Consider the following 25,512-nt stretch of genomic DNA (forward strand, 5'->3'; position numbering starts at 1 on the left):
AGAAACTGACTTCTGTACCTTAATGATGTCTGGAAAATGTAATTAATTTTCAGATGGAAATTTGTGTTATCGTTCTAACAATGAGTCGACAACTGCAGATGAACTACATATCCCAGCGTCCCCTGCGCGAGGATGCTCGTCATATCAAGGAAGTGTTCATTCATTTTTTTGAACAGTTGAAATGTACCGATACCGCTCAGCTGATGTATTTAGCTATTGTAGATAACCAGTTACAACTAAAGGAGAGCAAAGTTCGTTTTAACAGTTAAGAGATATAGATGAATTAATCGATGATCACTCTGTTCGTCCGCTGAAGTGTTTCTAGTGTCGCAGAGATCTGTGCTCCCAACCTGTACCTGTGTCAACGCTAGCTATTTGCAGATAATGCAAATTATTCGTTGTTCGGATTCAAGGATGTTTAACATCTGTATTAAGATTTATAGTGAACAATTGTGATCGCTTTGCTAAATGGTTTTCCAATCACCGATTGCTTTGAAGTTGAACACAGTACAGTGTAGGTCAACTATTTACTGCTAGTTGGCTAGCAAAAAATATTGTCTTTACAAACATGGAATATCAAGAAACTGCGAATACAGTTGCTGATCGCCTTCTTAGCTACAGCAAAGATCCGTCTGGATGGAAAGTGTGTAAAAAATCGGTGAGTAGATTATTTTTATTTCTAGATTCCTGATATTATAACGAGTTGGTGACGTGTAATAGCGTGACATGACAGTGGTCCCCCTCCCCCCTTGTTCCCCACTTGCTGATGTGCCTGCCTGTATAGAACAGATAACTTACCCAGATTTGTTTTGGTTTAGAATGATGTTGCTGTTTATTGGCGGCCATCAACAGAATTTCCTGGGAATGTGTAAGTTTTTATATTTCTATATATGTGTATTGAGCGTTTAAATATGCATGTGTTCAAAGTTATGCAGTCTTCTTGCATATTACCCAAGAAGTAGGTCTCCTAATGTCGGCATGAATTATGTTTATAGAACACTGCTATTTGGATGCTACATAAATTCAGCATATATAATGCTATCAATAGGTACAAAGGTGAGGGTGTCATTAATGCTTGCCCAGAGAAGGTGTGGGAGTGCTTGAAACCAGAGCCCAATGGCCTTCGAGTCAAGTGGGACAGCAATGTCAAGAGGTTTGAGCTGCTTGAACAAATCACTGAGGTAAACCCCACCACAGCTCAGAGATGGCTGACCTTTTTTTCCCTAAGTGCTTCAAATAACTCCTTGTTATTTCTTTAAGTTTGTTTATGTATGTTAACAATAGTGATGGAGGAATATTGTTCTTGTAACTTGATATGTATATGCAACATTTAATTACTGGAAGAGGTAAGGTAGGCTACTCTCATTCAACTCACATTTTCACAGCCATTAAATTGCCCTCTCCTGTTGTCATATTGGTGTTGCCTGCTTCACAACTGCACAGAACCCAGACAGTCTGCCCTGTTTCCCCACTCTGTCACAGGATGTCTCTGTCTGCAGAACTGTTACTCCTTCGGCAGCTATGGGTATTATATCACCACGAGACTTTGTAGATGTTATTTTAGTTAAGCAATACGAAGATGGCACCATAACTTCGAATGGTGCGTAATAAAGTTCCTTCATTGTCTGAATTGCACTTCTCTTCTTATGCTCTCTTGTTACAAGAAATTCCGTAAAAACATGTTAACATTCTATTCTTAACCGTCCACAGATGTTTTTTTGATCATATATCCTATGGGACGCATACCCTATAGCCTATTGCATTGGTGTAGAAAATGTGTAATTGCTTACAAGTATACATCAGTTAGATAAAACAGGACACACTGTAGAGTTTAATCTTTTACATGCGCTTGTTCTCTTCCCTGACTTTGATTTTTCAAGTTATTTATTTCTATACTGCACCACTCTGAACTGAATCATTTGAATAATCCTCTCAAGCAATTGTTTTGGTTTTCTCACGATAAGACGTCATGATCCCAGATCGTTTTGAATGTAAATCCATTATCTAAACATAGCCGCCGCTGCCAGCTGCCAGCCACCGCTTCTGCTGTGTTGCACAGTGCATGCATTCAGACCTGCCCACACTTGTCCGTCCGTTTGTCTGTCCCGTATGTATTCACGCTTTGCTTTTTCGATTCCTTCAGCCACCCACGTAGGACACCCTGGCTGTCCTCCTCAGGCTGGCTATGTCAGGGGCTTTAATCATCCATGTGGGTGCTTCTGCGCTCCCATACCCGGGTGAGTGGAGCCTGAGTCACGGCTGCCAGTGCCGACTGACTGCTCAGGTTTTCTGTAGTTACAGTTGGCAGACAGTGAGAGGCAGCAGAGAGCCAGACACTAGTAGCATAGCATTAGATGCTGATAAACACTGTTAGCTTTGCTATTATGCATGTGCAAAGGTATTTTGGCCTGGCTAATTATAGAAGTACCTTGAACATTTTGTTAGGATTTGAATATGACATCAGAATTGCATTAGATGTAGACAACACAGTCATTTTAGGTTTGAAAATGGAGATGGAGAAATGGAGAAATGGAGATACGGAGAGAAAAGGAAAGGGTTGTACTGATCTATGGTGTGTGTGTGTGTGTGTGTGTTTTCTCTGCTCTACAGGGAACCAGGCAAGACCCAGGTGTACAGCTTCTTCCAGACAGACCTGGGAGGCTTTCTTCCACGCTCTGTCGTGGACTCCTTCTTCCCGTCCAGTATGACCGAGTTCTACAGCAACCTCTCGAAAGCGGTCAAGTCTCTGAAATAGCACAAGTAACTACTGCCATCCGTGAGGGAAAGCTGTCCACCCAACTGTCAGCCAGAGATTAGGAGACTTTTTAATGGTGCGAGCTCGAGAATATTTCCTAAAACAAGGTTTTATTGTGTCTAGTAAGGGAAAATAATTGCGTTTTCACCCAAGTCAGTATGAGAACAAATGTTACCTCTGACTTTGTATTAACCCGTACACATTAACAAATGTTAGCAAAATGATGTACTGTAAAGCATGTAATGTTTTTTTTTGATAATTATTATTATTATTATTATTATCGAGAATCTGGACCAGAAAGGGATATGATTAATTTTCTTAGATAATTTTAACTGCACAAACTACACAATCCTTTACATTTCTTGTGTATAATGAAATCCATTCCTTTTTTATAGATAATGATTCATATATGTTGCAGATAATGATTCCTATATGAGGCATGCTCATACAGTCCACACCGGTTATAAAGGAGTGGAGGCATAGCTGTTACTTCAAAAAATCTTTAAAAAACGAAATCCTCATATTTATCTATGTTTGTTTCTGAATATGAACGGCATGATTCACACTACATCCTTATTGATTCTTGTTTACATTTCAGTAAATTATTGACAGATTTATGAAAGAATAGGAAAGGGAAAAGGAAGCATTAGTCGTAAACACTCTCCATGTTATTTGGAAATCTACTGTATGGCCAGTCATGTCGTTTGGCGTGTAACTAGACTCATCTGTTGAGTGTGACCTCTGCCATTTACACTGTGATCATTGGTTTTTACGTAAGGGAGCATGACTGTCTGACCTAGTCTGTGTGTGTCTGCACCAATCAATGTTGTGTACTGTATCGTCAGTGATATGCATGACCTCAAACACGGCTGCTCAAACACAGAAGAGCCATATGTTCAGATGTACGGGTGTTAGCCTAGTCTAGCATCCCGTCAATATTCGTTTTACGAGTTACTGCCTGCTTTTTTTATATATAGTTACTTTCTGTTTGGAATTACTGTACCATGGCCTTGTTTTCTGTGCCAAAACAAACAGGTGATATTTGTGTTGTTAGAGGTTGCTCTGTTTCATTCTGTCTGTGGTCAGTCACTGCATAGTGTCCTCAGTGGTTATAAAGTTAATGCTTATTATTTCCAGTCATTGGTTTGGTAGGTTTGCTGTTTCAGTATGTGTCGAATGCGGTGTTTGATTCCTCCACGTTGAAATCAGTTGCTGCTAAGGAAAGTGACTTACATGTACTGTTTGTTAACTCGCTGGTACCTGAAAGAAACCATCAGTTCACTTCTATAAATCACTCCTGAGATTTTTGTATTTCACCAGCATCAATAATAAAAACAAAACTGTACTATCCACTAAGAATGGTAGTTTGAGTGATGGTGAATAGCGGCTTGCTCTTTTGTTGTTGATATGAATTTAAACACAAGACAAACGTTTGAGTCATTTTTATTTGATTGCATCCATACATCCAAACATTTAACAAGCTTTATTAGGCTCTTTTGTTGGAATTTGGGATAACAAAACAACAGTGCTATGCGAATCACGAGCTAACTCACATGGGGAGAGTTGGTTATCAACACATTTGATATCTTATATCAATAGGTCTGAGGCACATCTTGAGGATGTTTGTTGAACCAATCACGTGATTAGATGCATCAGTCTTTGGTCTGAAATGTTTGAGTCTTGGGTGAGCTTTATTGAGACTACTTTTGAAGACCTCATATTTCACAGGATCCAAATCATATCACAGTTGTGGCAGACTTCTATAATTAACATGTGATATTTAAGGCATTTTTAAACAAAGCAATTTGTAGTTCATGGTTAAATACATATAATATTTTTTCTTAATGTGCTGTACATAGTCTGTGCAAATCTCAGAATTAAAAATAGGTAAACCTGAAATTGATCAAGTTCCCAAATATCCCTGAACATGACACCTGAACAGTACAAAAGCCGTGTTAGCAGAGTAACTCGAAATGCACCACATGTTAAAGTGCTTATGGGAAGCCACCCTTGCCAGTTAGTGAAGAAAAAAAACATCCTCACACACACTATTATAATCCTCTGTACGAGTGACCTAGTCTTCTTGAATGACCAAGTATGAATCTAAGATTTCTGCTTCTATTTTTATTTGCCTTTGTTGAGTGGATGAGTAAGTAGCCGTTACGAGTGCGGTGATGTTTTGGGTGGGCGTGGTCACTCGGCTGTCTCCTTCGCTCCGTCCTGCTCCCCTCGTTTCCGCCTGATGACGGTGGTGAAGGGCCCCTCTGGCAGGCCCTTGATGAGGTTCCAGGCCTCAAAGCGCGTCAGACCTTGCATACTCGAGCCTGCGATCTGCAACAGCTCATCCTGGACCTGCATCCCTCTCTGCGCGGCAGCACCACCTGTAGGTGAAAGCCGGTACTGTTAGCTAGACCCACCCTTTGTGCAGGCCTGCGTGTAGTTGTGTTATGCAATGTGTAAACACAACACACGTCATGATGACAACTTTAGGGAGTTTCAAAAATATACTGTGCTGTAGAAATACTAAAAGTTGTACATTTTAGTTTACAGTGAAAAGAGCTTAGCGCATAAAGCACATATTATTTTTGTAATATTTTCTGTGACTGAAGTCTCCTCACCTGTAAAGACCCTACTGACGGTCAGAGGCCTGTCTCCATGGATGGAGCCCTTTCCTCCCTCCACACTGAATCCAACGCCCCCTGCATTCTTCTCCATCTCCATCGTCAGAACTTCACCTGCCTCATCCTCTAGTGAGCAGAAGAGAGACAAGGAGAGAGAAAGAGAAAGTGTAAGAACTTTCCTCATGAAAGAGGGCTTTTTGTTCTGCCCAAACAGAGCTTAGTGCAGAGCTCCATTCCTCCAGTCTATATTTACTCAGACGCTGCCCTTGCCGAGCGAGCGCAAAGATCCGGGAGTGGCTGCGCTCGCCACAACTCACCCATGAAGCGGTTCTCCGCGCGGGAGTCATTAGCGGTGCTACCGCCGGCCGGAGCGGAGCCGTCTCCGTCGCGGCTCTTGCACACCACCACCACCGCCTGCCGGAGGCCTCGCGCCTGCCGGAGTGTGGCCGTGGCGTCGCCGTGGGTGACGTTCTTCAGCGTCTGCCCGTTGATGGACAGCACCTCGTCGCCCTTCTCGATGGTGCCCTCCTGTGCGGCCAGGCCAGTGGGGAACACGCGGTGCACCTACACACACACATATATATATTTACACACACATACACACATACCACACACACATACACACACATACATATTTACACACACATACCACACCACACACACACACACACACACACACACATACTTGTTTTGATTTTGGTACTGTATGTTGCTCAACTGCAGTGGAGTGTGTATGCTGAGCGGGTCTGTCACTCACTATTGTTGCCTTGTTCTCCAGGTCGATCCCACCAGCGATGCTGAAGCCCAGGCCTGTTCCCTCCTCCTTGTGTAGGATCACCACGTGGATCTCCTCCAGTTGCTGCATGGAGACAGAATGGGGCCACTAAGGATGTTTTCCTCAGCACTTTTCACAGACCTACTTGAGACTCGAGCCCATCTGACTCTGTTATAGATGAATATCCTGCAGGTGTGTGAATATTCTAATCCCATTACCAGTGTTTTAGAGGCCAAACACGTTGTTATATAACATGTCGGAGAATCATCTGTATTCATTGAGAGATTAGAGTTTTATTTCCTTCAAAATAACAGCTGGCTTTGGGACGACCTACAGATGGCTCTGTGCAGCAGCGGAGTTTTGTGAGGGCCAGGGGGGAAACGGCCGTCTTCCCTACACACACACACACACACACACACACACACACACACACACGCCAGACTGGCATTAACAGCTGTCTCTTCAGCCGGCCCATCCCTATACCCATCCCTTACCCGCCCTGGCAGCGGACGGACAGCTGACGATTATCCCCCCCGCCCCTGTTTTAGCTCTGGTGATGGGCATACGCTGTGCATGGTGTTGTTGTGGCTGACTGGCTGACTGCACGCGTGCAGACCAGTGGGATCTGTCAGCTTTCCTAATTGGAACAGAGGGTAGGACTGAGACGCCTTTCAGAGTGTGGCGCTGCTGAGAGAGAGAGAGAGAGAGAGAGAGAGAGAGAGCGAACGAGAGGAGATGATGACACATCGAGTGCGGAAATATCTGCAGATGTTCTGTTTAGCTGCAGTCCAAGTGCTCCTCAGGGAGGGAGAGAGTGAGTGAGAGAAAATAAAAGAGAGAGGGAGGGAGAGAGGGAAGGGTGGGGGGGGGTGATTGCTGCATGGAGGCTGAGGTTTTTGATTACCGCACTGCACGGAAATGAAGGCAGAAACACAATACACGCAGTCTTTTTCTCCCCCTCTCCCCGCCCTGAAAGCTTTTATTCCTGTAGGTAGCACGCACGTCTCTTCTCCGGCCAAGAGAGCTTTCAAATGCCAGCTGCACTCTGTCTTCAGTCCTAATGGTCCCAGAAGTGACATAACCCGAGCTGGTCTGGCTCCTGTGTCTACACCATGCCACAGCTTACACAATATTAAATAATAAAATGGCAGTTGGCTTTCCACCGTGTTTCAGGGCAAACCGATAAACGGCAATGCCACATCAAGCAAAAGGGTTTCTGCAGGTGTACCACCCTCCCTGCCACATCACACAGTGTAAGGCCTCAGTAAATGTATGTGTTTTTCAGGGCTGATAGACAGAAAATTATTTGTGCCTGATATTATCACATTCGAAGACAAAATAGAGAATAGCCTTTCTTGACATCGAACATGGCCAAGCTCAAGCCTGACTTCAGGCACCACGCCTGAACTCTATCAGGCCTGGTTTATATGCAGATACATTTTTCCATATAGAAATGAAAATACTATTTCATGTGGAATGCACTGTATGAGATGTATGTTTAATGTCTATTATAGTATGTCTGTGCCATTATCATTAAGTCTGCTTTGTAAAGAGTAACATGAGAGAGCGGGTTTACTTTCAGAGTGTCGTCGTCCAGAGCTTTGACCTCGTCAATCATCCGGTCCAGCTCCTCCTGGGGCATGGCGGAGATCATGGACTGAGCGCAGGCGGACGAGGCGGAGGTCTCACCTGGGCCGTCCTCGACCAGCCGCCCCATGGTGCACTCTCTGATCTCGGCCAGGCTGGAGGTCCAACACAAGAGACAGAGTGAGACCTTCAAACAGACCTTACAGTCAGTGCAGCCCCCCCCCCCCCCCCACCCCACACACACACACACCCTCCCACCTCACCTGACATGGGAACATGCTTTAACAATTTGGTCTGTGTGTTCAAAGCATTCCACTTAAGATGGTTGCAGTTGTTCTTGGTACCCGTTTTTCTCAACTGACAAAAAAAGCTTTGTTCAGTCTAGATAACAGATAAGCTGCAGGCATTCGGCTGTACGCACACGGAACAGGAACTACAGATAAACCATCTGTTTAGTCTTTACTGACACTGCAAGAACTGTGTTTCCTTTCGCTGCTTTATATGAAAGACACAAAAAAAGCCTCCCCCATTGGGACTTGTCTGCGGCCTTGAAAACTTGAAAGAGTTGGATCTTGATCTCATTTACCTCAGCAGTATCTCAGCATGATTTACGCAGTGCTAAACCCTGTGCATTGACTTGAAAGAGGCGCGTGCGTTTTGCACCATTTGTTAAACACAATCTTATCTCGTAAGTGTCATATGGAAACATTAACCATATATATTCATGCGTACCTCACAGAGAATCCCTTCTCGGTGCCATCGGCTGCAGGTGATAGGGGCCCCTTGTCTGTGGAGGTGTTCTCTTGGTCCTCAGACTCGGGTATCAGTGAGGCATGAGAAGGCCAAGGGTTACCGGTCCTGACGCAGGGGGACTGAGGCAGGGACTGCATGGACCGCATCAGGGCATGGGACACCTGGTTGCTGAAGGACAGGATCTTCCCCAGGCTCTCCCCATCCAGGCCCCTGCCTCCGATCGCCTCCGGACATGGGGAGGGATTCAGGGGCAAGCTCCGGGTCCTCAGGCTGGCCTGGTGGGCTACATCGCCCTCGGATGCCGGAGGTTTGTCGGACAGCGTGGCCTTTGAGCTGCTGGCTCTCCTGGGGCAGTGGGTCGGAGTGGACGACTCTGCAGGGGAGGCCGCTTCCTGGTCGGCTGCCTCAGAAGTGGCTGCCTCATCCTCTGCAGGACTGCTGCAAGGCTCCTCGCCGGGCTCCTGGTTCAGTGCAGTTTCACTGACCTCTGGTTCTGTGTCCTTCGATAGATCCTCAGAGGCCTCAGTGTTCTTGGAAAGATCCCCAGCAGCCTCTGTGTCCTTTGAAAGATCCTCAGCTGCTTCTGTGTCCTTTGAGTCCTCCGAGGGCTGTTCGGACGCAACCTCCGTGGGGAGTTCGGGAGCGACCTCCGGGGTGACCGTAGAGGCGACTTCTGGGGTGACGGTAGAGACCAATTCTGGGGTGACGGTAGAGACCAACTCTGGGGTGACGGTAGAAGGCTGTGTCTCCTGTTTATCGACGATGTTTTTCAAAGACGCTTGGCTCCTTCCTGTGTTATTTGCGTCAGAGGAGACAGAGGTGCTACTCTGGCGTGTGCTTCTCTCGGCGGAAGAGACTGGCGTTGGGGCGGCCACTTTTCTGCCACCCCGCTCAGGCCCCTCTGCGCTGGAGAAGGTCTCAAAAGAGTGGATCCTGTTTTTGATCGACGAGTTTGATGGCGTAGACCGCAAATTCACACCGAACGTCCTGCTAACACTTGGGCTCTTCTTCTCTGTCGTTTTCAGCGGTTCCGGGGGAAGCTGCCCGTTCTTCTTCAGACTTTTGCGGAACCACGTCGGCTTGGGGGCCACAGGGGGGCCCTTCTTGCCACCGGGGGACTCCTCTGGCTTGGCTGTGCTCTCTGGCTCAGTGACGCCATTGGTGTCTGCCGTTTCCGTCAGCTCTGGCTCCGTGTTGTCGGCCATGGCGGTGGTGGGGGTGTGCGTGGGGCTGGGCTGGTTCTCTGGACTGTCTGAAAGCTTTACCCAGGGGTCCTGCAGAGGGTCGGGGGTCGCCTCCACTCGTGCCTGCCGTCTCAGGGCCACCCGGCGATTCTGGCAGCAGATGTGGGTGGGCGACTCTGTACCTGAGCAGGAGCGACGAAGGATTAACGTCTTATTTGCATGTTCGGATGACCAATGGTATCAAATAATGGCATTCCTCGATATAGTTTACTGACTAGAATCCTTGTCTGCTTACATTTTGAAGGTCAAAATTGTAGGTGTCAAAAACATGCAACGTTAAGTATGCTGTGCGTAATATGGTACAATTGCTATATATGTATATATTTTTTTTTAAATCTGCTCAGCTCAACTCAATGCGGAAAATGGCCTTTTGGCTAGCAACCTATATGCTAATGTTCCTACCTGTTTCTCCTGGTAGGCACTCGTCTTGGTTGGAGGACTCGATCACATCACAAGTGTCTCCGACTGAATTACTGAGAGCTGTTTTAGTTCCCCCTGAGTGCTCGCTCGTTTCCTGTAGCACAAACAGGAAACGAGAGCGATCATGTCACATTCGCGCAGACCACAAAAGGTGTAGTAATGCAGCAGACTAGCTTAGTGTCGACATGCATCACAGACACAAACTCAATACAAACAACATCAACATGCTTTTGAAGCCCAGCAACAGAACAAAGTAATACCTCAGGATGCCATCCCACTCAGTACACCAACATCACTTTAACTTATAAACATCACTTTAACTTAACTCACATTCAACAGGATAGCAAACACGTCAGGCCATATCTCAGGCCAAAAGACATTCAACAGTCGTGCAACAAACATCCATTCCAAACATCCAACATTGTGATGAGAACATACGTTTTTAAACACTAGCCTTGAAATCTTTACCAGAGCCTTGTATATTCTGCAGAAAAACTTAACGCATGTGGACGGAAGACAGAAACATATTAGTGGTTATTTTGATGGGTCTGTGGCTTCTAACCATAATACCTGCTATGCAGAATGTAGAGTAGAAGTAGCGCTACGCAGTGGAGCGTCTGAAATAAGGTAGTTTGAGAGATGTAGACACAGAGGATGCAAACACGGGGGATGCAAAGTGTGAAGCAACATGTGATTGGAACTGGTCTGCACTGTGGTGAACTAGCTAAAACTGCCAGCTTGTCAAACACACCCCCTGTCAGTGAGAAACCATATAAGGGAAACGGTTTTTCAAATAGGCCTTCTTCCTCTTTTCACATTATGTGGGTGACTGTGAATGGAGTTATCACCCACACGTTCTATCACAGGTCACTGACGTAGGGTTATGAACAAGCAGAAGCCTTTTCCATTCTGGAAAGGGACTCTACAGTATATAATAGGCTATAAGTTGACATGTTCCTGACAAACATATATTGAATGCTGATATGCTCATACCTTTTTTTTTCTGCATGTGAGTTATTAACTGTTCCTGACCTATCTGTTTGAAGGCTCCTTCCTACTATTACACTACCTGCTATTACACTTCACATATGAACGCTATGACCACTCAGTGCATACCTGACAGCCGTCCGTGGAGGGAAGCAGATCTTGCTCCTTGACAGGCGAGGTCTGGCTGGACCCACTAGTGTCGGTCAGCGTCTCCTCACTGGTCACATCTTCCTGTCTGCAGTACCTCTTAGGTGGGGCCAGGGGTCTACGCTTGGACCCCCGCGAGCCCCCAATGACCGCCTCGAGCGGCTGCTGACACGCAAAGTTCGCCGGGGAGTTGTAAGGCACGTTGTAGTCGTCGTCGCTGTACGTGGGAGACAGTCGGTTACTGGACAAAACCTCCGGCCTGGGGATGGTGGTGGCGGCGGCGGTGACAGCGGCGGCAGCGGTCATCGACACGTCCATGCTGTGGACGCGAGCCACGGGGTCGGCGTGCTGCTGGGGCTGGGCTCCGCTCGCCGGGCCACACCGCTGACTGTAGGCGCCCTCGCTGCAGGAGCGGGTCATGACCTTCTGGGCCCGGCGAGCGGTCAGCTGGCTGAAGGTCCGCTCCGAACACCGCTCGCACTTCTGTCTCCCGTGGGGGCAGGGGTCCTGACACCTCAGCCCTGCAGACAGGAGACAGAGACAGGAAGTCGAGGACCTCTTGACACCGCAGGGACAGGAAGTACAGTAGGGCCATTTTTATGGGGTTTTATTCCGATCTAAATCTGTTACAGCAGCCGTTACTTTTGAAAATGAAAAAAATAGAAATATAGCACACAATACCTAGGAAGGGAAGAAATAGCCTCAGTGTTTAATTTGGTTTATGATTCTGAAATGTATTCAAACTTCTTGCCAACTACCACTCTGTGTTCATTAAGTGGAGCAAAAGTGCAGTATTACTTTGATATGAGTCTGTGAATTCTGAAATGCTACGGTCTAGAACGGAGAAAAAGGCAGAAATGTTGCTCTAAGAAATCACTGCCAGTTTTGAATGGATAATGTTCACACTGCACTGGCTTTATGGGTTAAATAAAACTGTGATCAGAGACTCTGTCTGTCTCTCCCTCTCTCTCTCTCTCTCTCTCTCTCTCTCTCTCTCTCTCTCTCTGTGTCTGTTTCTCTCTTCTCTCTCTCTCTGTCTCTCTTTTCTCTCTCTTTATCTCCTCTCTCTGTATCTCTCTCTCTTTCTCTCTCTCTGCCTGTCTCTGTCTCTCTCTTTTTCTCTCTCTCTTTATCTCCTCTCTCGCTGTTTCTCTCTTCCTCCCACTGTCTCCCTCTCCACTCCAACGCCTCCTGTTGTGTTTATGATCATGACATTACCCTCCATGCTCCAGTGGCTCTTGTCTTTTTTCAGCTTGCTGTTCTCCACGGCTTGTGCAATCGCCTCATTCAGCTGCTGCTCAGAGACCTGTAGACACAGCGCAGAGTAGAATAACACACAGTCAGGGGGGCTGGTCTGCAGTCAGTCTGGCTTGTCTGAGAAGAGGCTCTTGAGCCGGAGAGGAGGATGTGGCCTCCGAGTGCACGGAGTCCACGGCACGTACGTTTGGGTCGGGGTGGCGACTGATGATGACCTGAACTGGACCCGGGTTGCACTGGCTCAGAACCGTGTAGACGTCGTTCAGCGTCATGTTGCAGACCACCGTGTCGTTGATCTCCATGATCTCATCTCCACATCTGAACGACAGACCATGGAAGATGGAAAGAGAGAGAGGGAGAGGGAGGGAGAGGGAGGGAAGGAGGGGGTTTGAGAGGCGGAGTGCTGTGACTGAGCAGATGCAGTTAGCTTGGTGTGTGTGTGGGTCCCTCACCTGAGACGGCTGTCCATATGGGCCACAGAACCCGGGGACAGCGTGTGGATGTAGATCCCTGGGCAGCCCTCGGCAGAGGGCACACAGCACAGCCCGATGCCCAGCCCCACGCCAACCTCTGCAACACACACACACACATACACGCGCGCGCGCACACACACACACACACGCACGTGCCCACACACACACACACACACACACACACACACACACACACACACACACACACACACACACACCTTTGTCAGTTGACATTTTTGCTATTTTGTGCAGACATTACACATAAGCACAGTGTCAATGTGCAAAAAAGTACTATGTAAATGTAAAGCTACTAGCCCCATATCATTTAAATTTGAGTTTAACAAACATTTAGTTGGAAGAGAGCATGCAGGCTTCAGCATAAGCTTGGCAAAGTCTTTGTTACAATCAAAATATTCAAATATATAGTCGCTACCCACAAACCAGGACTGACCATTTCTACAGCCCTGTCCTCGCCTCACTAGCTAGCCTTCTGGACGCTACACTACAGAGGGCCTCTCTGTACGCCCCCCCCCCCAGGGTCCAGCTGAGCTGGCCGGCTGTCCCGTTACCCTTCTGCAGCGTGATCTCCATCATGATGCGGTCGCGCGGCTTGGCCGGCGGCGGGTGGCCGGGCGGCAGCGTGTAGTCGCTCATGTCGGCGCTGACCCGGCTGATGGCCGTGCTGGAGCTGAGGGAGCGCGAGCGGCACAGCTGGGCCACCTGGGCCTGGCTGCTGGACAGGGCCCCCACCCGCAGGCTGGTGCGCACCGCCAGCGTCAACAGACCCTTCTTTATTTGCTGCGCAGGAAGAAGAGAGAGGGGAGGTGAGCCAGGGAGAGGGAGAGAGAGAGAGAGAGAGAGGGATAGAGAGGGATAGAGAGAGAGAAGAGGAGACTGTGTGAGAGCCTCTCACTCTAACCCAAGTCTGGCAACAGAGTCTCTCTATTTCAGCACCTGGACCATACTAATAAATAGTGTGTGTGCTGTTCACACAACCTTGAGAGTGAGACAGTTTAGCCATTTTCAGAGTACAGTTTCCAGAAGTTGCAGCAACTTCAATATTTAATCTGAATAATCATTATGTACACAGCACAACAGAAATGGTGTTTTGCAATAGAGCTTTGGCCTCACTTTGAATCTCTGTAACGCTTCTTCATGGGTCAGTCCATGCAGAGATTCTCCGTTCAGCTCCAGAATCTCATCCCCTGCGGAACATGCAGAACGGAACACAATAAGCGTACTGTGGCTAGCGCATAGCATGGCCCACCACTGACCCCTCTTCATTCTGTTATTCCAGTTACGTGCTTTACCACCTGATTCAGAACTAACTACCCCAAATAACCTCATTAGACCACTAGTCCATGACCCAGTCAACAGAGAAAAACGTGTTTGTGTATGCGTGTTATTGTATGTGTGTGTGTGTGTGTTTGTGTATTTGTGTGTGTGTGTGTGTGTGTGTTAGCATGTATCTGTTTGTGTGTGTGTGTGTGTGTGTGTGTGTGTGTGTGTGTGTGTGTGTTTGCTCACATGTGTGTGCGTGTGTGCTCACGTGTGTTTGTGGTCATGCGTGTGTGTGTGTGTGTGTGTGCATGTGTGTGTAGATGGTTGAGATATGAACTAATGGGGATGTTTTTCTTATGTTGTACCTTCCTGAAGTCTTCCGTCTGCGGCCGCTGCTCCTCCAGGGAAGATGGTTTTGACGTAGATGCCCATTGGCCCATACATGCTGTCCCTGCCCCCAACGATGCTGAAGCCCAGCCCCTGGAGAGCCCGTAAGAGAGGGTCAGTTAAAGTTAAAGGTCAAGTTAAAGTTCAAAGTGTTTATTGTCATATACAGCAAGGAAAACAAGTTTCTCTGCGCAAATTCTTCCATTGCTGTCCACACTGATGCCAAGTTCTATATTAAAGAGACACATACATACAATAATTACAATATGTATTTCCCATAGCTGTCACAGAAAAGTAGTTCACTTCACTGTTCTTACTTCAAGTTCATATGAGGCACTTAAAGAGTTAAGCTTTGGTACAGTACCTCTTTATAACCTTAATTTACCCCCTTTTGTGAGGTTAAGTATACTTTCCTTAAACTGTTTTCTTGCAAGCTCATAAACTGTAAACAGAACCCTATGTTACTGAAATCAGCTCTGTTGGAATGGAACGCTGTGTTGTCCTCACCTTGCCCTGGCCCTTCATCAGCACGATGTTGCAGATGATGAACGCCTGGACACTGCTGCTGGAGTGGACGAGGTGTGCTGAACTCAGGGAGCGAGACGGCTTGGGGACAGCCTTCAAACAGACAGACAGGTCAGGAATAGATTTATGTTTTACATTCATTCACTTACATACTTACATGTATAATGATAATGCATTTTATTTGGGGCGCCTTTCATGGCACTCAAGGACACCTTACAAGAACAGCCAATAACAACAAAATAATAATAATATAATAATAATAATAATAATAATAATAATAATAATAATAATAATAATAAAATACTAGATCACTAAAAAACATATGCCAACGACTTACATGTCAATTACATTAAAAGGGCCATTCTCCCCTGAGCAACTCGAGGTTAAAGGTACCTTGCTCAAGTAAGTCACTGGTTGAAGCCAGGAAATGAACTCACAACTTTTCAAGTTTCTGCATGCTATGCTAGCATCGGCCCAGATAATAACTCACATGCAGCAATAATAGTGCATGAAACATGTTAGCATTCAACATAACATATTTGTCAGGTACACCGAGAGTTAATGCATTTTTAGTACATTTCCTCAATGGAAAAGGCTTCTGCTGGTACTTCAGCATCTGTTGTTATGGCCCTGATCTTGCCACAAGAAGCCATTACATAATTAGGACATAATCACATCAGGGTGCATGAAATTACTGGGAGAAGACAATGGCCAGGTCTGTGTTTTGTTCTGTTGCCGTGGCGTTATTGGATTTTGTGACCGGCGCATGATCTGTTGCTCTGCTTCTAAAAAGATGCTCCAGCTCAGGACCCGAGCCAATGCAGATGTTGTTGGCTCACCTGTGACGCTCCGTGGGGGAATTCCAGCTGTTGGGAAAGAGACTTCCTGTTCCCGTACAGTCCGGCCCCCGCGTGAGGGTGACTCCGATACAGCTCCGGCGTCTTCATGATGATGGCGTCCAAGTCTCCGATCCAGTAAGGGTGCACGCCTAACACAGTGACAGCAGATAACACAACCACGCGTGTTAGAAACGACACTGAGCAGTGCTTATCAGTGACTCTGTGAGATGGGACTGTGTAGGACCATGGCAGCAGGCGTGTTCAGATGCACTTCTTGTAGGGCACGTGCTGTATTGTGATCTCCAGGTCCCTGATCTCCATGTGATGAATCAGTGAATGCCATGCCAATGAGAGTCTTCAGTTTGTGGCTGGTTCCTCCTCTGCTTTTGTTGTGGGATTTTTTTTTGTCTTGTTTGTAAACACTCTAGTGTGTACTACATTATGGTGTAGGTGTGCGTCACTGGTGGAATCAAGAGTGCGTGCTCTTACTGGCGGTTTGGCCCGGCGAGGTTTGCTCTGTGGTCTCCGTCTCCAAGCTCTTGCCACTGTCCTCTGTGACCTCCACGATGGGAATCTGGTCGCCATTGAACAACAAAGTTATTCTCACAACAAAACAATGGGTGATTTACTCACAACAACACATGGGGACTTGGGGGACGTTGAATGCATTGTAAATTAGACAGTTACATTTTTGCCCAGATTTATTTTTTTGCTAAGCAGTATTTGATGTAAGCAGAAAAAAGCCATCCATCATGGGATGGAATCATATGAAACCTCGAGATGTGCTCTCATTAGTTTATAGCCGAGGAGAACTGCGTCTCGTTTGGTAATTAAGAAGATGGATGCGTTGAGGATACCCACCCTAAGGTTGCTGGGTCCCACCGCCTCCTTGTCTCCATAGCTGAGGCTGGACTGAGCGTCTGCAGGATTAGCTGAGGCCGTTGGATGTAAGCCGCCGTTGTTCGAGGGAGGACCATCCAGCTGTAGACAAACACACATGAAATGTTTTCAAAATGTCAGAATGCCTCAGCTCACAGCAGTGTCTGTCAGTTTATCCGCTGTCCATGTTCGTGCAGTCTTATCCCCCTGTATAAAGTGGAGCTCTATGATAGAAATATGAATCATAAACAATAGTGGCCCTCTGTGAGGCGATATTTGCATATTCTTCTTTTAAGCTTTCTGAGGGAAAGTCTTGATGAAATAAATATTTGTTGACAAGTTTGCTGTTGTGAAATGGAGGCAGTCAGAGCAAACAGAGTGGTGAGGTCAAGCATTAATGTTTCAAATCAGTCTTCTGTAGTTGGCTGCATGCTTTGCCTCAGTAAACAACACCATTCCAATTTTTTTTTCAAGCTCTGCCGTTAATGCATAATTTCATAAGCACATTTTTATAAACAGCCATGTGTTTCTAAAATGTGCTTATGAAATTATGCATCAAATGGCAGATTTGGGCTGTTGTTTGCGCTCCTGGTCTATTTTCCGCTCCCTTTCGACAACAGAGAGTTTGTTTTTGAACATTCCCTTCTGTAATGAAGCCTCCATTCATTGCATATCGTGTGGGAAGCAAGCGTCTCCCCCCCCCCGTGCCTGCTGGTTCTCTATGTTGTTGTACTTTTTTGGTCGGGGGGGTCTGGTTGGATTGCTGGGGAAGTGGGAGGGAATGTACTGCCGAGCCGCTCCTTACATCAGTGCAGCTCTTTATGTGAACGGCCGTCAGCGCCAGCTCCCTGCCGGATTCCTCCCTGGCCTGTGCTGCGTGGCCATTTATGATCTGCCCGTTAAACGGGGCCAGCTTGATCCCAGGTTCAACGCTACCGTCCCTGGGGGCGAGAGGAGAGGAAACAATCAGCGCCATTAGTTGACTTTATACGGGGGCTGCCGTGCTGCAGTGGGGCTCTTGTTCTCCTCAAAAAAGTGCCAGTGTGTGAACTCTTACCTGAGTCGCTCCTCGCCTGCGCGCGCCTGGCAGACACTGGGGCCTTTGTCGAGCGCGCGGAGCCTGTTATCGCCCGTCTGAGGTCCCAGACCCTCCTCGCCAGTCGCAACACACATTCTCCAGATACTGCTCTCCTGTTTCAATAAAGGCATCCTAGTGTGAAACACAAGGGCTCTCCTATGCTAGGTCATAAAGGGTCGGCTTTATGACCAAATGAAGACCTTACGCTCACCTTCTGGCAGCTGAAAATGTATATGGCAGAGGTGCTTTACTAGCCTATGGGTGCATATTATCTGTAATACTATGCTTGAGTAGAAACTATTGCAATGAATTGATGACGGAAAAGTAATAACATGACAAAAAAGGAACTTAAAGCGAGAAAACAAGTGATAAAAGTTGAAGCAAACTACACTCAACGTTAATGCGTATTTTTGAAAGCCACTGATCATTTTGTGATTATATTTCTTTCTTTGCCCATTCCCTTGTATTGCGTTATTCAACTCTGACACTAAAAGACAGCATCTGGCTCAATCAATATCATCCACTGATTCCAGCACAATTTCTCAACAGATGTTAGGCAATGTTGCCTCTCTGAGACAGAACAACTAGTACAACTAGTGGGGCTCTGCTGTGTCTCCCCATAGCCACGCTGGCGTTTTGGCTGCCACCTCTGTCTGTGACACACACACACATAGACACACACACACGCACACACGCACACACACACACACACACACACACACTCACACACACACACACACATACACACACACACACATACACACACACACATACATAGACACACACACAGACACACAGACACACAGACACACACACACGCCCACACACACGTGATCAGAATGTGCTATCGGCGTATCAAGCAGATTTCCAATGGGCCTTAGCCACAGACCTGCTGCTTGGCGGGATCTGGTGGCCATGACATCACTGGAATGTCTTATGAGACCTGCGCACGGCGGAGTGAGCTCTCCCCTCCGCGTCCCAACAAAAACCTCTTTTGTGTAAATCAAATGAGTGCAGCGCAACCCCTCATGTTGAGGACATGTGATCGTGATTCAGTTTACAGGACAGCACCACAAACACAGGCAGGATAGAGGAGACAAACTTCTGCAAGTTGCTCCCTCTGTTTCGCATTAGTATAGTGAAGCAATCGGCTGCGCGGTCTTAAGATTTTGTTTCAAACACAAAGTGGTGTTTCAAGATTTCATCAATATATCTGGTCTCTTTTTGGTTCGAGGGTGTAAAGAACACTGCAGACAGCTGCACAGCAGAAGCTCCAAGTAGCTGCTTCCAGCCATTCATCAAAAATAAATAAATAATAATAAAGAAAAAAAGCAAAATAAAATAAAAAATCACATGACCCCTGTGGAAACATTCCATCGTTAATTTTCCTTTTAGTTTGAAGTAAATGCTTACTTGGCATGTCCATAGCATAGTGTACATCTTGCACAGAGCTGTCACTGACAGTAGTAACCAATCATGTGCAGTACAAGTTAGAAAGTAAAAATGTCAGCCATACCTTTATGGAGAAGGACCTTCTCATACTCTTCTTGCTGTCCTCTGCTCTGTGCTGTGCTGTAGGCAAGCGTGCCTGTTGGGTGGTGGTGGTGGTGGAGGCTTTGGCGGTGATGGTGGTGCTCGGGATGAGGATGAACTCCGGGCAGTGCGGCGCTCCGTCCTCAGTCTTCCCCCAGGTCCTCTCCCGGTCCGCCTCCCAGCACGCCGCCGGCTGGCCGTCGCTGTACCTCTCGTCCGGGCTGGAGCCCTCGTCGCTGGTCTTGGAGTTGCAGAGGATGAGCGAGCGCGACAGGATGGCCAGCTTCTTGGAGCGCTGGCCCGCCCTGCCCAGGCCGGCCCCGTGGGCTCCCCCGCCGCGGAGCTCCATCCTGCGGGCCGCCGCGCTGCTGCCCGCCGCCGCCTTGCGCCGGTGCGGGTGCTGGTGGTAGTGCTGCTGGAGGTGGTGGAGGGTGTATCTGGGAGGCACGTCCGCCACCGCCGAGGAGGAGGAGGACGATGATGATGATGATGGGCTCCTGCCGGACTGCAGGGCTAATGGATGAGGACGCTCTGTGGAGCAATTAGAAAATTCAGTTATAGGAGAGCACGCTGCGCAGACTAGGGGCAGGGCAGGGCTGGGCTATAGAGCTGCATTTGCCTGCCTGTCTGTCTGCCCTGCCTTGCCTTGCCTTGCCTGTGTCATAAGTGTTCAGAGAGAAAGTGCTGTGGCCAGATAAGAGCTCTTTTCTTCCCCTCAGCCGAGCACCCGGCCCAGCACCTCATGACTCGCTCCCCGGCCCTGAAAGGTCTGCAGTCAGCCACGGCCGGCGCTGCAGAGATTCCCCTCACGTGGCTCCCAGAGCTCCAGAAATATCTCAGGCAGACACACCAGCTCAACATACTGATGTCATGCCACAGAAAGATGCATGTCAGTAATGTCTTCTAAGAAATGCATAATGCATGCTGAGAATCTCTTCAAGGCCAAGTCAACTTTTTGATTGGGAGCCCAGAAGCACATTGTTTTCAAAGGATGTTGTCTTTTGCATTATTGATGATCGACTATATGTGGAGTGCTATACACCTAAGTCATAAATGTGATCCCTTTTAAAGGGTTCTGAGAGAACGCTACATTAATTGAGCTGCTTCGTGCTATTAGAGGGTTTGACCATGAAGTTCACTAACAGCTTAGAGCCTGCCATTTTAGCCGTACTGGTGTCCAGCCTTCCCTCTGCTACCACTGGGACAAGTCAAGAAAGCGTCCTCATTTCCTGACCTCAGTGTTTATTTTGCAGCGCCACGTGTATTCTAGCTACTGTAATCCACCAGCAATGCAGTTAAGAGTCTTTAGGCCGCCAGGATATACATTAAGGCTCTTAAATGGTGAACGTAAACGTTCCTGCATAACAGAGTGCAGCTCAAATGTAATGGTGTGTGACACATTCTCAACTCCACTTTCCCTGAAACTCAGCTTTGAACTGTATAGCTGGCAAGAATGTCAAATCTGATACAGTGCAGAGGGAGGGGAAGAGGGGGGGGGGTGCTCACCCCCACACACACACCTCACACGCCTGTCTTCATGGGAAATGTCTCATTATCCCCATTCTCTTTCCCAGTGTGCATATGAAAATTGAAAGAGGGCTTCCTGACTTGAGTGTGTGCTGTGCCCCCACCACCCCTCGGCACAAAGAAAGAGGAATATTATGACAGACCCAACCACCGGCCGCCACATTTTGTCAGCACCACAGCAGCACTCCCTTCTTGCATGTCCTGCCCAGTGTTTGGACTGGCAGACGACCATGCTCTCTCTCTCTCTCTCCCTCTCTTTCCCTCCCTCTCTCTTTCTCTCTCTCCCTCTCTCTTTCCCTTCCTCTCTCTCCCTTTCTCTCTGTCTCTCTCCCACTCTCTTTCTCTCTCTTTCTCTCTCCCCCCTCTCTCTCTCTCCCTCTTTCTCTCTCTCTCTCTCTCTCTCTCTCTTTCTCTCTCTCTCTCTCAGCCTCTGACTTCAAATGCTACACAAACACTCCTTGTGTTGGGAGAATAATACAACACGCTGGTGCGCTTTAAGTTACGTGTCTGTGGGGAGCCCCACATCCAGCCTCATTAGCCACACAGATGTAAATCTAGCGGACACATGGCTGAACCGCCACTGGGCAGCCCCCACCGGGCCTTTAGGGAGGTGGGGGGGTCAGCCCTCTCTAAGTGCATTAGTGGTGGGGTTGACTACATGGTGGAGGTGTGGAAGAGGTTTCTGCCGGGACATTAGCACGATTGAGCCTATAGCTGACTGAGCACTGGCAGCAGCTAGCACTTCAGAACCATTTGCCAAATGTGTTGTTCATGGTAGTTTCAGCTGGGCAAGGATCATAATTTCTGCCCACTTAACATTCTGTGGTGACTGCTGAAGTGTGTGTGTGTGTTTGTGTGCATTTTTATTTTGCTTTCCAACAGCACACTGGCTCTTGTGTCAAAACAAGTGCTAGGCTAATACGGTATGAAATGATCTGAGAACTGTTTTGGGAAATGTTACATTAAATGAATGTGAATTCCTCAACCCTCCAAACGTGTGTCTGTAAAGCTCCTGACCATTCTCAGTTTATTTTTAAGCTGGGAACCAGTTTCAGTTTTACGTAATAACTTCTGCCGACCTTTTATGTGCTGGATTCGTTTATGCCCTGTGCTCTGACTCTGACTTTCCCTTCAAGTGCGCAAACTCCAATATTGAGGTAATGGCACACAGCAGTAATATTGTTTTGTTTAAAAACTTTGGAGTCCGAAAAGAGTGTGGGGGGGGGAAGAGAGAAAGGAAGAGAGAAGGAGAGAGAGGTAGGTAGAGAGAGAGAGAGAGAGAGAGAGAGAGAGAGAGAGAGAGAGAGAGAGAGAGACTGTAAGCATGACACAAAAGACACATTTACTGCCTTTAGCTGCAGTGATGATGAGTTGGCACAGGGGCAGAACATCAAACAGAGCTCCAGCCCGAGAGAGGGACGTGGCCCGCCCCTTCCCCAGGGCTCGGAGACACTCGCTGGCTGTTTGCTGTGCACAAGTTGGTCTTTCCACTGGAGGAGGCCGTGTCTTCAGATTAAGAGGCGCATCCTGTTTAAAGGAGACCATGCCAATGTGTGAACGGAGTCTGGCCCTCAGCATGCTCGTCAGAGGCCCGCTGGCCACTGGAAGGCCTCTCCGCCGGCGTGCCAGGGTTCGTGTCATGGTTCTTCGAGGAGAGAGAACATCATGTAGCTTCCAGGGAAAGGAGCGTGATGAGTCGCTAATGAGTTACGGCCATCCCTCTTATTTCATTTCATAATCTGGATGTTGTTTGGTTGCCGGACGCCTTGCTTTTGTTTACGCGCACATGTTTTCCATCAAATGGCAAAATTGCTCCTGGCAACTCCTGTGCCTCTTGATCAGAAAAAGGAAAGGACTTTTTTTCTTTTTTTTCCCTTTTTTCTATAATTTTTGGAATTTTCTCCGACATCTACCTGAGTGTAGGCATTTCACATCATCTTGTTTTACGCAAGATCCACCTGTCTAGTGCTGTGATTGATCACCTTACTCCATAAGAATGTTTACAGTGTGCATTTACATCCGTCTGAATGGAAATGATCCATGTTTACTGAATCTTTTACAATGCTGGCAAAACTGCGCTCTGAATCAATCCACTTTATAAGATCATTGTGTTAACCAACAACTGAGAGGATGGTGCATTACTGTGGAATATGTTGTCCGTGTTAAGGTAATGATAATTCTGTCTGTCCTATGTATCAACACACACACACACACACACACACACACACACACACACACACACACACACACACACACACACACACACACACACACACACACACACACACACACACACACACACACACACACACACACACACACACACACACACACACACACACACACACACACACAATCTCCAGCAGCAACAGGCTGCCTTAATTATGGTAAATAAAGGTGCCCCATTGTTTTACCATCTCTCTGAGTATGACAGCGCTCTGGGACCACACCACCAAAGGTCAGAATGGTCCTTATGAAGATGTACTGACTGTGGGAACTACTGTAAGGTACAACAGCGTTCGCCTGAGACTGGTGCACTGATCCCCAAACATTATTATATGGAAGAAATAAATAGCTCAATTCTACTTGAATATTATGTAATATAATGCCACATATTGTATCCCTGAAGCTGTAAAATGTTCCTTCTTTGATAAAAGTCCCCCTAATAATGTCAAAATAAAGTTATTTTGAATGGTTTACTCTGCTTCATTCTTCTTAATGGAATCCAAACAAATGTGTAATGGTAAACGAATGCCGATCTAATGGATCTAATGAAATGCAAATGACTTACCGAAACTGATCATTTCTCTCATCTTAATATCCACTCATGCCAATGGTAGCCGTGTCAGCGCCCTCCCAGTCTTCACCCTGAGAAAGTATCCAGTCCAGTCGGAGAGACTCAGTGGAAAGGTGATGAAGGTGTTTCTTTCTGTCAAGTCCCCTTAGATGGCCACCGCAGCAGAGGCTCTCAGTGCCTTAGATTGGGCCATTTGTAACTACCGCCCACCCTCTCTCTCTCTCTCTCTCTCTCTCTCTCTCTCTCTCTCCCTCCCCTGCACCCTGTAGCACACAAGACCTCTCTCAAGCCCGGCCACCGAATTACAGCCCCTTCCTGTCCTACCCAGAGGAGAGGAGAGGAGAGAGGGAGGGGAGAAAAAAAAAGAAAAACAGAAACTTTCCCTGGGAGTATATGACCTCACACCTACTCTGTCGTTTTACAATGCTGTTAGTCTTTCTCTGGGGGTGTGTCAGTGGGCCACCAGCCTTTTTCCAAGAAGTGCTGAATATTGGATGCAGTCTCCGCTCTTGATGTATTTAAATAGTGTTTTGGTCTGCATGTGCTAAAGAGAACTGTACTGTGACTTCATCACATCATTTAGCTTACATTTACATGCATATGAATGTGAATGTGTTTTGTTGTCGTTTTCAAATGAATAATAACATAACAAATAGTTATGCTAAGATAACAAAGAAAATCGTATTCTTTAGAATAAAATTATGGATTTTTTTTTGCTATAGTTCTGTGATATTTAATAAGTAGATAGGAATGTGAAGGACCAGTAAAAGTACCTGTCATTTCTACCACTCAAGCGATTGTGTCTGCTTGATAGATTTCTCACTAGTTGTTGCCCTAAAAATGCATTACAAACTCTCTAAAGTAGACTTCCTTGTAGAAATTATTATTATTATCATTATTAATACGTTATTTGCACTGATACATTGTAAGTTAGGAAGAAAAATCCCTAAAAGGTTCTGCATAGAAACCGTCTCAGCTTAAGAGCTGGGAAAACGTATCAGTTTCACAAAAACAAACTGAAAAACTCTCACAGTATTTTTTAACATGACAGTGTATACCTGTGAAACTTGAGACATCAACATCCATCTTATAGACGACGTACAGCCTATTTTTGGAATGCTGTTTCTGTACGTGTAATTGAAAGTGTTCTAAATATAAGGAAGGACACCTTTGCATTCTACAAGCATAGTAGCCTCTTTCCCTCGACTGAAAGTCTCTTCTATGGCTGACTGCATCAACTAGCAGCCACCCCTCCACCCCCCCATGCTGCCGTATAAGTGGTCCCTCTGAGAGGATGAACAGACCCAGTGTTGCTCTGGCCAGGCCCCCGGGCCCCGTGGCTGTTTATTTATGTGGTCCGAGTGGATGCAGGCTCCCCCAGCCACAGGCCAGGGGATTAAAGGGGGCTGCTGGTGGATTTCCCCCCCCCTGATTAATCGAGGCCTCTGCAGGCCACAGAGAGCTCCTCAGTGGAGCACTCCGTGTGTCTCCGCTGCTCCCTGTCTTCACTGTGAGCCTGTGTGGGCGCTCGCTCACTCGCTCGCTGCTAACGCTGCCGCTGCTGCTGTGCATGAATCAGTGGCCAGACAGGGATCTCCTAAACCAACAGAGACAGCACAGAGGCTGGATTGAGGCCGCCGCCACCAC

General features: G+C 47.1%; 2 protein-coding genes across 3 annotated transcripts; one reads left to right on the top strand and one right to left on the bottom strand.

Annotated features, from left to right (window-relative positions):
• Window positions 1-146: 146 nt before the first annotated feature.
• On the top strand, window positions 147-4,072 carry stard5 (StAR related lipid transfer domain containing 5). The gene is made up of 6 exons (XM_062549459.1): window positions 147-658; window positions 819-868; window positions 1,049-1,181; window positions 1,483-1,600; window positions 2,144-2,237; window positions 2,611-4,072. Exons 1-6 carry the CDS (start codon window positions 569-571, stop codon window positions 2,753-2,755), a joined length of 630 nt encoding a protein of 209 aa, XP_062405443.1. The 5' UTR covers window positions 147-568; the 3' UTR covers window positions 2,756-4,072.
• A 110-nt stretch (window positions 4,073-4,182) lies between these two features.
• il16 (interleukin 16) lies at window positions 4,183-24,117 on the bottom strand. 2 transcript variants are annotated; one of them, XM_062549458.1, is made up of 22 exons: window positions 23,860-24,117; window positions 19,525-20,072; window positions 17,988-18,121; window positions 17,736-17,871; window positions 16,913-17,032; window positions 16,541-16,625; window positions 16,052-16,200; window positions 15,195-15,305; window positions 14,666-14,780; window positions 14,151-14,224; window positions 13,589-13,817; window positions 12,999-13,116; window positions 12,732-12,864; window positions 12,508-12,595; window positions 11,272-11,810; window positions 10,138-10,249; window positions 8,471-9,851; window positions 7,728-7,893; window positions 6,134-6,235; window positions 5,694-5,940; window positions 5,374-5,502; window positions 4,183-5,136 (listed from the first exon to the last, which is right to left on the bottom strand). In XM_062549458.1, exons 1-22 carry the CDS (start codon window positions 23,879-23,881, stop codon window positions 4,949-4,951), a joined length of 4,926 nt encoding a protein of 1,641 aa, XP_062405442.1. In that variant the 5' UTR covers window positions 23,882-24,117; the 3' UTR covers window positions 4,183-4,948. The 2 variants fall into 2 exon arrangements, with proteins under 2 accessions (XP_062405442.1, XP_062405441.1); XM_062549457.1 differs by having other exon boundaries at window positions 8,471-9,857; window positions 23,860-24,115.
• Window positions 24,118-25,512: the final 1,395 nt, after the last annotated feature.

Source organism: Sardina pilchardus, chromosome 11, assembly GCF_963854185.1.
Source record: "Sardina pilchardus chromosome 11, fSarPil1.1, whole genome shotgun sequence".
NCBI lineage: Eukaryota > Metazoa > Chordata > Actinopteri > Clupeiformes > Clupeidae > Sardina > Sardina pilchardus.

Coding starts and splice junctions, on each gene's coding strand:
- il16 (XM_062549457.1), bottom strand. CDS start 23,881: ATGAGAGAAATGATCAGTTTCG. Junction 10,250..11,271: donor CCTCCACGGACGGCTGTCAG/GTATGCACTGAG, acceptor TTTGTGCTACAG/GAAACGAGCGAGCACTCAGG. Junction 7,894..8,470: donor GAGAAGGGATTCTCTGTGAG/GTACGCATGAAT, acceptor TTGGACCTCCAG/CCTGGCCGAGATCAGAGAGT.
- stard5 (XM_062549459.1), top strand. CDS start 569: ATGGAATATCAAGAAACTGCGAATACAGTTGCTGATCGCCTTCTTAGC. Junction 1,182..1,482: donor TGCTTGAACAAATCACTGAG/GTAAACCCCACC, acceptor ACTCTGTCACAG/GATGTCTCTGTCTGCAGAAC. Junction 1,601..2,143: donor TGGCACCATAACTTCGAATG/GTGCGTAATAAA, acceptor CGATTCCTTCAG/CCACCCACGTAGGACACCCT.